Raw genomic sequence first — 12,523 nt, forward strand, 5'->3', positions numbered from 1 at the left:
CTGTTATGTGAAAAAATATATTATACATATATATATTTTTTTTATTTTAGTCCTTTAATGTTTTGTTAAAGTGTCCATGCTATTTTCGTAGTAAATGACAAACACTAATTAGCCGCGGAAATATTTTGTTGACATGAAATTAAGCTTCTAGCAAAAAAAGAAAAACGCGTTCTCATTCGAGATGAAACGTCCATTTACTTTTACCTCTAGAGGGCGCGCTGACTGAGTTTTCTCTCTCTTCGAAAACCGAAAGTTCACAGCAAACGCCGTCTCTGTCTCTTGACGTACCAGCCAAGTGATCTTCCACCAATAACTATAGAGTGTCTGACTTATGTAAAACCTGAAGAAACATCCAATTTGATTGATCCAACCTTTCTGAAATATTTGGATAACTAGGAAATTATCCATATTTGATTTGCAGGAAATATTTGTGGGAAAAGTAAACTATTATTCATTCGAAATTTAGCTATTTTGTAGCTTTTCGAATAATTATAATATAAAATACATGAAAATATCTTTGATATTATTTTTTTGCAATCTACGATGTTTAAAAGTGTCAATTACTAATATTATAAAAAATTAAAATCTACAACATATTAAAAGTCAATACTAAAAGGTATCCAGTAAAAAATATTCTAAACAAATTTAGACGTTATAAAAAATGTTATTGCAAAATACTGTCATTTCAAAGTGAATTTTTAAAGAGATTTAGATTCAACAATGAGTCTCAAGGAGTAAATATTTTAACATTTCGAGGAAATAATAATTAACCTTAGAGATGCCGGGGAGACTTTGAGGTTCATGATGAAAGAAACAAAATCTAAAATTTCTTAGCTTGATTATGATGAAAGGACGTCATGAAATCTTTGCTTATCTGCCTTCAGCTGTGTCGTCAAGCATTGCACGTGTTTGTGGAGAAAGTGGACATTTTCCGAATGCAGACTGCATTCAATTGGATCCTTCTGTATGTTACGATTCTCCTCGTACAAAATGTTAAGTAAGTAATTTTTGTTTTCTACAATCCTAGAATTTAAATGGAAATATAAATTCCTATTACGACAGATTGTTGTTTCATAATGTAAATTGTAATTAAATAAGTTGTGTGAATACGATGTCATTTATTTATATGAAACCATCTTCAGCAACAAGGCAATTATTCGAGACCCATTTAAAAGTCCATTTTTATCCAATTTATGAGATGACATTCAATTTTTAAATCATGACTTACTAGTAAGTCTGCAGATCTTATATAATTATTTTTCCGCTATAAAACAAAGAATCAATCTATCATACTGAAATATTAAAGAAAAAGAAACAAATAAGTTTCTGTTTTATTATTATAATAATTTAATACAACTAAATTTTTATTTAAATTGATTGTGAATTTCTTGTATTCAAATTATTAGATTATTTGTATTATATTCCAATCTATTTGGATAATAGTTACAAAATAAAGGAAATGGAGGGAAAATTTTTGCACATGAATTGAAATATACTGCATTTTACTTCTATAACTCTAAACATTATGAAATCTTAAATTTAAAAAATCAACTAAATGAAGAATTAAAAAAAATATTAATAAAAATTCTGATTTAATTAATCCTTTTTCTCATAGAAACGTATGAATTTTACACAGAGTTTTCTTAAACTGAAATCATTACTTTTTACCTAAGGGAGTGTTGCTGTCTTTCTTTCAACCAACGATATCAAAATCTTTAACATTTCATGTAAATAAACAAATGGAATTAAATTTTTCAAAAAATTGATAACATTGCAGCATTATGCTTCGAATAATCCATATATTTTCTAGCTATTTAAGAGAAATTGAAATTTTCATCGAAATCTTAAAGAGTTAGCAAAGATTTATTTTTATAATTATACAACAAATTCAAAATTCCATTGTTTTTTATTTACTTTGTTTCAGAGTATTCATTGTCCTAAAACATAATTTATGTTGTAATTCACTTGGCAGTGAAGCTGTAGAAAGCCTTGATAAAATGAAACTAGCAAATCGAATGAAATAAATTCAACAGAATTTTATGATACAAATTTGAAGGAAAATTAAGCATTCACATTTTTTTTTCGTTAAGAATGCTATATATAAGATTAACATCTTGGTATTTTGTTAAAAACAATATTTATTAAAAATAACTTCTAATGATGTAACGAGTAATATATTCTTGTATTTATGGGTTTTTGTTTAAAATTTAACATTCTGATTGCTCTCTTCAAAAGATGAATAAAATATCCTAATTATGTATCGTACTGAAGGAGCAAGCAGAATGACAATTACTTTTATGATTTCTTTATAAAAGAGTTATTTTTTAAGTTGTTTTCAATATATACAAATATAGATATTCATATAAAAGCAAATTTAAAACAGTACAGTTCATACAAAGCCGGCATTCATCAAGTAACTGTTGCAGGTTTTATTACTTGAAAGAGTTTAGTTTTTGATGATAGAAGATATTAGAGAAAATGCATTAGAAACGCATCATTTGATCTTTTTCTATTAACTTGTGAAATGGTTCTTTGAAACGTCAAAATTTATTAGTTATAATTTCTGAATTCAAAACTGGGATTCAGAAACTGCAGTTATTCTTAATTCTCATTAATTGGGAAATTTGATTTTAGTTAAGATAAAAATTTCTCGTATTATATAAAATTAAAATATTCATGTAAAAACCGCACTTTCAGGTGCATAAATTGTTATATTAATTTGTTAGTAGTTCTAAATAATAATCATAATTATTACTAGAGAATTAATTTAATTATTACAATAAGTTAGAATGAAATACTTAATATTATTTATATTTTAATAATTTTACTGATTTTCTGTTTCTTGGTACACACAAATAAATATTTTCTTCATATTTATAACAAGCTTATTTAATTATATATTTCAAAAATTCATTAAAAGAGAAAAAAAGTATTCAGATTAGACAAAATTTAAAATAAGTAAAAGGATTTTTTTCAAATATTTTATTTAATATCAGTTACTAAAGTCAAATGAATCAAAATTTCTTTCTTTCATTGTTTTAAAACAACAAAACCAATTTAGAAATGTGTTGTGATTACTGTTTGAAGCATATTGTATTTTTAAAAGTAAGAAAACAATTTTAACTCATTTTCTTCTTAATATATTGCATTTGTTTGGTTTTATTTACTGATTTTATACGCATAATTTCATAGCTTTATTAATATAAACAAATAAAATTAAGTGGAATTCTTCTAAAGTCCCTAGAGCTAGAATTAAATTTTAAATAATAATATGTTTTGTCTTGTAGTCTCTTTTGTGAAAATATAACGCTTCTTAAAATGATATCCAGAAATGTGTTCTAAAAAATGTTCTGTAATTTAGATAATATACAACACTGTGCTTAGAATTTTAGAAAAGAGTAGATAAGTACTTCTGTTATGTTGGAGAAAATGAATATGTCAAAAGTTTGTCAGAAAGACTAATATTTTATCTTTTGAAAAATTAACAAAGTATATATATATATGAGCAAGATTTTTGACATCAGTCTTTCTCAATTATGCTGAAGTTTTAATCATTGATAAGATGTTAGTGGACTTAAGTTTGTTGGGTCTTAAACAGAAAAATAACTTTTCAGCTCATCTCATTTGCTGCTGTTCTAATATGACGTAACTTTACTTATAAATATCAAAGTGTTCTGTCTCTTCAAAGAATTCTCCTTGCTGATAAATAATTCCGATTTATTTATACTGAAGTGACCGTTTTCTGCTAAAAGTGTATAAAATATTATATCGTTCGTGTATTTTCCTGGGAAAGGTGAATTAATATGAGAAAGGAATTATTCGAAACTCCATTTTAGGGCTTCGATATAATATTCGAGTAGATATAAATATACAATGTTGATGCTTAAAACTAGAATAAGGGCACAGGTCAGATCTACTATTATGGATTAAAAAGAATTTATCCGTTTCACTGTTTAAAGCTCCCACATTAATCTCTTAACGTCTGAATTAATTCTGCCGAATATATTTGATGAATATCTCAATTCTAAGTTATTAAGGATTACTGAGAGTAGAAAATGCGAAATGAAACTAGCTTTGTATCAGTCTTAAAACTGAAGAATTGTGATTTTGAAACTAATGTAAAAACTGTTTAATTTCTCATTTGAAGACTCTGGGCATCCAGTGAGAAAATTGTTTTCATGTATGAAATTAGTAATTTTTTGAGCAAAATAATAATAATAATAATAATTGAAATAAATGCTTTTTTTAAAGTTCTTATTGGATATTTACACAAAATTACTATAAATCATTTTAATTTGTGTTTAATAAATATAAGGTAAAAGTTCACATTTTTGAAAGTTAAAATATTAGCTTTGACCTCGGAAATACAATTAATTTATAAGGACAAATTTTATGAAACAGCTAAAACCTGTTTTTTGATAAATTTATAAAATACATGAAATAAAATTAATTTTAAAAATGTTAAACATTGGTCGTTTCAGGTGACTAGCGTTTTACGCGGGACTATTAGTTATATTTGATTTCAAATAAATTGTTTTTTATAACTTCATGTTCACGATTCCGCCAAAATGTCTGACATTAAAACCATGTCATTTTGTCTAAGTTCAGTTCCGTTTATCGTGCGCATGAACCTCTCCACAATTCCATAACCTCATAACGCTATTAAAAATGCAAATATCCGATTCGTTTATCTTCTAAATTTCGTAATATTTTTACTTCCTTTTTTTATGAATCTTGTAAACTACGCAGACATTAAACAGAATTAGCTTTCAACACTGACAGAAAATCAGTGATTAAATATTTGATGGAATAATGAAGCGGTTTGAATTACAGGGTGTAACAATGAAATTTATCATTGGACATTAGTCAAAAATATTTTTATAAAATTACCAAAATTCAGAAAAACATCGCATGACTATTAAAGTGATACCATGAAAAAAATCATAAAAACCATTTTTAAATTTTAAAGAAGAGTAAAATTCAGTTTTGTGCTATAATATCTTCGAAAGTTATCACGGAAAAACGTCTAAATGTTCCTTAATTTTTATTTAACTAAAATTCTAATTAAAATTTAAAAAATCTTTTCATGTCGTAAATTCTTATCCTTCAAGATATATATGCGCCAAATTTGGTAGCTATAGATCAAACAGTTCGGCCTGTAGACCGCCGATTCACACATGCATTCATCATCATTATTGATATCGATATACTACTAACTCTTGCATTATGCATAGTATTTGATAAAGCAAGAAGTGCATAATATTAGTGAACATATTTAATAGGATGTACATAGCTTTCATACAAAATTTCATAGCTGACAGCTTTTGTTTATCTTTCTTCGAAATAGTCGTACACCAACGAAAACTTCCTTAGAGCAGGGTTGTCTCGAAATCGGAAATCTACATTCTAAATAATTAATTTCAAATTTCTTTATGTAAATGATTTAAAAGAACTTTTATTGATATCTGCTTATTGCTCTCAGTTCAATGAATTACCTTGAAAACGATATAAGCATATACAAGAAAACGTGTCAATTATTTTAATAAATAAATATCGTTTTTATATCTTTTACATTATTTCAGATTTTTAATTTTTTGTGAAATACCAATTCAGTTGACCGAAATTTTACACTCATTTATAATATTTATGTTTTACTTTCGATTGAGAAACATTCATTTGTTATTTCTGGTCTTAATATGAATACAGTGTTTCCAGAAAGGATTTTTTATTTCAAAACCTGTTATAGATATGTTACTGCCTTACTAAGTTTCAGAATTTCAGTTTCCTTATCAAGAAGATTAAAAGAAATATCTCATTTATGTAATGCTAAGAAACTTTCTTTACCCTCATTTTGAATTTCCAATATTCGAAGCTATTTTCTGACTATGGCATTTTACTGTATTCCGTTCTAATTAAAATTTATTTTTGTATGGAGCATGTTTTTCAAAGAAAAAGCCAATATTCTTTACTTTATCAGAAATTTCGATTTGATCAGCATCCGGAGTGTCAGATACAAAATTTTCACTTTCATGTGCAATTGTACTTTCACCATCAAAATGTTTTTCATTAGTTAGTTAATCAACCTCCTGCAGAATTACAATGGTATCTGCTCCAATTCGTAGCGAGAACTAATATTCCCAAAATTCTTCAATAATGAAGACATAGCTATTATTCGATACCTTAATAAAAATAGAAGGACAAGCAAGTTTTTTATCAAAAAAATCAGGAGGAGTTTAGATTTCAATTATTGATGGTGGAAATGCAAAATAATAATAATAATAATAATAATAATAATAATAAATGATTGATTTGGAAGTTAGAATAAAAGTTAGTTATAACTCACGCCTTCAACCTGAGAGCATTATAGGACGGTGCTCTTGAAAAGGAAAATAATCTCAGGATAAAAGATCAATTTTAGGTTAAAGCAATACCAAATATTAGAGAAATACTTACTCATTTGGAGTTTAGTTATTGTCCATAAGGAATGAAGTAAAAGCTTCAAAAGTCACAAAAGGAATATAACAGCAGATATATGAAAACCTTTATAAATATAGCTTCTTATTTAACTGAAATGAAAATTCATTTCAAATAATTTAAAAGAGTCCGCATATCCTTTGATTAACTATCTTTAAATAAGGACACTGGGAAATAATGAGATGGATATTTCATTTTTAAAAAAAAGCTGTTTTCTAAAAAGCATGATCGAACCTCATCAAAATATTGATATAGTTACAGGCTGAATGCTAGTCGAATCCTTATTTCACAAATTCCGAATTCAACGAGTAATTAGAAAAATGTTTAGAAGTTTTTATGTTGCAGTAGGATTAAAGATCGGAAAAAGAGAGTATTATTCAGATGTTTTATTTGTAATATGATTACATTTCATGCAGAGATAACGTTCCTAAGAAAATTTCGCTCAAAATAAAACTGAAGGCCTATGTAATATGTTAAATAAAATGTATATTTAGGTTTAAGATATTCCCGTGTTCATACAAAAGAAATTTTCTGAAATGACATGTCTCTTTTATTTTCAAATCGAACATGTAGTGACAAAAAAAAATTGAAAATGATTCATTCGGTTTCAACTTATTTATTTTTATTGTTTAAACTTTATCACGATGCTTGCTATTTCTTGTATAATTGAAGTTATATCTGATCAAAGGTAAAATTAAAAGTTTTAAATAACTTTGGTGCGCGAAATATGTATTTAATAATTGCTTTTATTGACTACATGCGTTCTTCAGCCTTATAAAAAAAAAGAAAATTCTTTAAAAAATGTAGTAAAAATATATATATAAAAGTATTTTTATAAGCATCTAAAATTCTAAAAATAAAATTATATAAATGTATACAAAAACTGATATTTGAATGAAAATAATATAAAATTTTAAAGTCATTAAAGGATACACAATACTTTCGAATGTAGTTGCAGATACATTGATCTGCTATCTATAAATTAAATGCGAATACACATTCCAGTTGCAGTTTTACCCTCAGTAAAAAGCTAATTTATTTGTAAAACATAGAAACGGCTTACCTATTCCTTGGATATCCAATGTAAAGTAACTCTAAATGCAAAACAGTGCACGTGCAGAATGTAGAAAATAGCAAAACAGTTAAATTATTCAATGGTATTTTCCTATGCTGACTGAAGAAATCTTTTCAAAGTAGTAAACGAACACTTTTAAAAGTATTAATGGATTTTTAAAGTGTTTTTTCTTCCCTTTTTTGTTCTTGCAAGTGCAAATGTTTTATTAACAAGTAAATGCAGGGTTAGAGTTGCAAATTTTATTTTTGTAAGATTACACTTTGACATTAAACTTTGCCATCAAAAATAGGTCATGGCATCTAAAAAGAACCTCTATTGTAGACATCACAGTTTTCTTCTCATATATGATTTATTGACTCGTGTTAATAATCATAAATTTTAATAGTTAATAGGGTTAATTGTTCAAATATGGTTTAAAAATCAGTCCAAAATGCTGCTTAAAAATGCATCCATATTTGTCTCTCTGTAAAAGCATTCTATGTCTCGCATTTCTATGTAAAAGATATGATAAAGAAATACACATTTAATTATTTTTATAGTTTTACACTTCTGTATAAAAAATTAATAACAGTGACCAAAAGCAATTCGAGATTAGTTATCTTCTCGGAAAATTCCATTATAGGAAGAATATTCTACTGAGTTTGTCTTCCATTCATATGGAATGCTCATTTGAACATTTTTCATAGAACGGACACAGAAGAAGCTTAGTTATACAAAATTATGTTTTTGCGATCATCATGAAATTTGTAATTATATTTTTTTATTAAATCTGTTCAGATACAACAAATTTAAATGTAAAGGTTTTTTTTTTCAGATATATATTCTTCGAATTATAAAAACAGAAAAAGTGTTTCTCTAAAGCTTATGAAATTGATATTAATTTATATCATTGCAGGGTTTATTTTAAATTGATTTACTTCATTTGTTAGAAAGAGTCCACGATGAAATAAATTAATTCACATTTTTCATTTAATAAAAGATCTAGTACAATTTAATAAAAAGGCATTAGTATATTTAAAAAGATCTTTTTAAACTTACTAATGTATTTTCTATAACTATTAGTTTTTTTTAAAAAAAAAACAAATGTATAATAATTTAATATTTTATGACCAAAATATGCGCCAACTGTCACAATAAAATATAAGGGATATAACACATAAAAATGAACAAATTTATTATTTAACTTTAGGTCATAATATCTTGATTGAGAATAAAATAAAATGTTATCCCTGACTACAGAAAAAAAAAGGACACGAAAGTGACTAATGCATTTAAGGCACAGAATCATTCTCACCAAAATTCTCTTAAATGATCTAAGTAATATCCGTAAGTTTCACTCCTTAGCTTATATCAAAGGAGAAAAAATGACTATCGTAACCTTTGGAAGACCTCGATGTCATGTTGATTCTGTCTGAAGCAACAGAGACGAGATCTTCGTTCCAGTCGACACGTGTCCCATCTATCAAATGTTTTATGTGTTACAGTCGATTTAGGTTCGGAGACCATGATGGTTTGGTTGTCAAATACGTGATATATCCGTGAAATTGTTTTGATGTTTTAATTTTTTATGAGCATTGATCTGTCGCGTTTTCCTATTCGATATGCGAAAGTAATCGCTGTAATAGTGTTCTAATATTTCATTTTTTATAGTAGATTAGAGGATTGCATTGCAGTAATTCATCGTTACTTTAAAATGAAAGAGCTTATAAATTATAATTTTTAAATATTTATCTCGGAGTCGATAGACATCTCAGTTTCGCTTGGGTAAGAAAAAATGATCAACGTTCTTTCAGGAATTATGTGAGTTACATGTTGTATTTCTGCCATGAAATATGAATTTTGACCACACTTACTAAGGCAAAAATATATTATAGTAGGTATAAACTCAATGTAGATTTTTGGTTTTAAAGTAGTAATTTTTAATTATTTTTCAAAAGGCTTGGAAAATCTTTTAGAATTATATGCAATATTCTGTATAAAAACTGTTGACCAAACCGATGATCGCGAAGCAAAAATGAATGAAAAAAGTATATCGTCGTATCTCGTATTCCAAATATATATATATATATATATATATATATATATATATATATATATATATATATATATATATATATATATATATATATATATATATATATATATATATATATATATATATATATATATAATTTTAAAATAGTAAAAAAATATAATATATATTTATAATTTTAAAAATTAAAAAATATATATAAATAAAATTTTTAAAAACATATAAATTCACAGGCTCAGCGTCTCTACTCTCAGCGTATCTGGATAAGTCAATCATTTGATTTTTTAGAATTCCAACTCTATATAACGATTGTTATTTTTAAGAATTCGTTTTCCATTTCATGTAAAATTTACGAACTGAAAAAATAATTCACCCATTTTCTATGTGAATTTCCAGTAATAGTTCATGTGAATAAGTATTCCCTATTACTCTAAAATTTCAACCCATTTATGCGTTTTTTACAAAACAGGTAATATAATTGACCAAATTATTTCGAAAATTTAACTGCATACTAGAAAAGGGATCATTTTAATGATTTTATAGAAAACCTCTTTTCGTAAATCCCCCTCCAGATATGAGAAAAAAATTATTAGCAGAGAAACAGTATAACATGTCTACGATCCTGTTAGGACATAAATAGAAGAGTTTCTATATCTTTCCTCTTGAGAAAACATTTTGAAGAAGATTGGGACTAATAAGGTAGAAGCATTCAGGTACATACAAAAATCCTTTTTTTCGTTCTATAATTGAGTAAGCCTGTAAGGTAAGTTTAGCGATTGGATAAGAAGAAAAATAATGGAATGCAGTGAATTAAGGGGGGAAAAACATGCGAAGATTTAAAAAAAAATACCGAAAAGGAGTTTGTTTAGGCTCTTTAACTGTCTTTCTTATGCACGACAGCTATCGGAAAAATTGGAATTAATTTCCTATGAGATTATGACATTATTTTACTGTCAGATTAATATGAAAAATCAAAGCTCAAATTTTTGCAAATACATCCGAAAAAAATTTAATGACGAAGATAAATAAAAATTCAGTTTTTTTCCCCTCGATTTTGACTATAATGAATTTCAATCAGCGGTTTACTGAACAGCGAAATTTGCATGTCAGATCCACATTGCTGGAAGTTATGATTAAAAAATGATAAGCTAAACTTCCAATTTCGATTTAATTAGTGCCATTCTATTTTAATTAAACTGATCGTTGTATAAATTTGCTGATGCACAGAATATGTTTCATTAAGGTAAATTTTCCTTTTTATAAATTATTTTTTTAATGTTCTTTGATCATTATAATGTGCAAAAAAAGGTACGCACTTCCCTAAATATTTTTTTACCCTAAGCATGTTTCGTTTCCACACTACGTAAATTCTATTCATATTTTGATCATGTATGAACATGCGTCGACTCTATTTAAATAAACACATTCCAATAACTTATATTTTTTCACTTCTGTTTTTTTCCCACCCAGTTTTGTTACCCCTGAGGTTACTCAGCGTATGTTAAATAGTTTTTGTTTTTATCTCATTAACAATTTACTGTTGAGACCATCAGTTCAATCCATAATTTACTGCTCAGTTAAAAAAATGGTAACCTCGTGGCAAAATTTCGATTTAAGATCTGAACGATCATGCATTTTACAAATGTTCATCTTTTATGGTGTCCTTGTGTACGTTGGATCTATTGTTCGTCAGGTTTTCTAACGCCATAATGGTGTGGATGTTTGGAGAGTGGGAAGTCGACTCAGATATCATTCTTTAAATGCGAGCACAATTTAAAAATCCATAGCAACACAGTTTTTATCTTCAAAATGTGGCGTTAATCCAGTAAAAAAATATTCCTATGGGCAAATTGGAAGGTAATGGGGATAACTTATATTAAAATCCCGTTTTAGAACAAAACTAGGGTTATTTTGAGAAGCACCTCGTAATTTTGAGCCGCAATTTGATAACGAGAACGACACCTAAGCTGACACGTACCTCTCCAAACTTCCACCTCACACAAGCGGGAGGAAGTTTGGCCTCGGCGGATTTAACGTGCACCAGAAACACGACACTAAGGTACTGCTAAATTCATTTTTTCTAAAGATGCAAGAAAAAGAAAGCTGTTACTTCCACTCCTTCATCATTTCTTCCTCAGTGGTGCTATAAGGATAAAAGAGAAGACTAATTGGAGTTTCATACACAAAAAAAATATCACAAACTTGGATAAAAAATAGTTCAAGTTCTGGGTTGAATATCATTTTTCAATCAATAACTTTTAAATAATTTAGCTATAGAAAAACTTTTAATGCAAAAATTATTCACTAAAAATATTTGAATTGCACAGATGCTGACTTTTAAAAAACTTCAAATAGTATTTGAAAATCTCCAAATTTTGCAGATATAAAGCCTATTTTAATTTGAAACATTTTCAGAAAAAAAATCTTTAAGGATGAAGATCGTTTTAAATAATAATCTTCACATGCATTTGCAAGAATGATCTTTATTGTTTTACGATTAATAATTTTCATTTTGTGCGTTTGCAATATTCTTATTACATTCTATACAAGTACACAGAATTTGATAGAGGTGTTTTCTTTTCTGATGGCCAGTCAGAAAAAGTAGCCGAAAAAATATCATGTACAATTTTCAATAATTATGTAAAATTTTATGAACTTTAAATACAAATTAGTTTAACTGAAGATTGATATATTTTTCAATTGACTAAGACAAAAAGGTGATGTTTAAACAATGACTCTTCCTTAGATCACAAATTATCTGCAATAATAATAATAACGTGAATTTCATTGTTCACGCTATGGTATTCGACATTATATATATTAGCTGATTCTTTAATAAAAGAGCAATGACTCTTTCTTACAAAATAATTGCTCTAAATGAATGAAATCATCATAAAGTTTGAGATTGCAACTTCTGAACTCAATATTATCTCTTTTCAGAA

At 26.8% G+C, this 12,523-nt stretch overlaps 1 protein-coding gene across 2 annotated transcripts in view; it reads left to right on the top strand.

Moving 5' to 3' along the window:
- The first annotated feature begins 631 nt into the window (after nt 1-631).
- The window catches only part of LOC129960437 (gamma-aminobutyric acid receptor subunit alpha-2-like), a 111,195-nt gene continuing 99,303 nt past the window's right edge, over nt 632-12,523 (top strand). The window contains exon 1 of one of the 2 annotated variants that reach the window (XM_056073869.1): nt 632-997. In XM_056073869.1, the coding sequence (XP_055929844.1) occupies nt 858-997 (140 nt within the window). In that variant the 5' untranslated portion in view covers nt 632-857. The remainder of the gene's footprint in view (nt 998-12,523) is intronic. The other variant, XM_056073870.1, reaches the window with a different exon arrangement.

This window comes from Argiope bruennichi, chromosome X2, assembly GCF_947563725.1.
Source record: "Argiope bruennichi chromosome X2, qqArgBrue1.1, whole genome shotgun sequence".
In the NCBI taxonomy this organism is placed as follows: domain Eukaryota; kingdom Metazoa; phylum Arthropoda; class Arachnida; order Araneae; family Araneidae; genus Argiope; species Argiope bruennichi.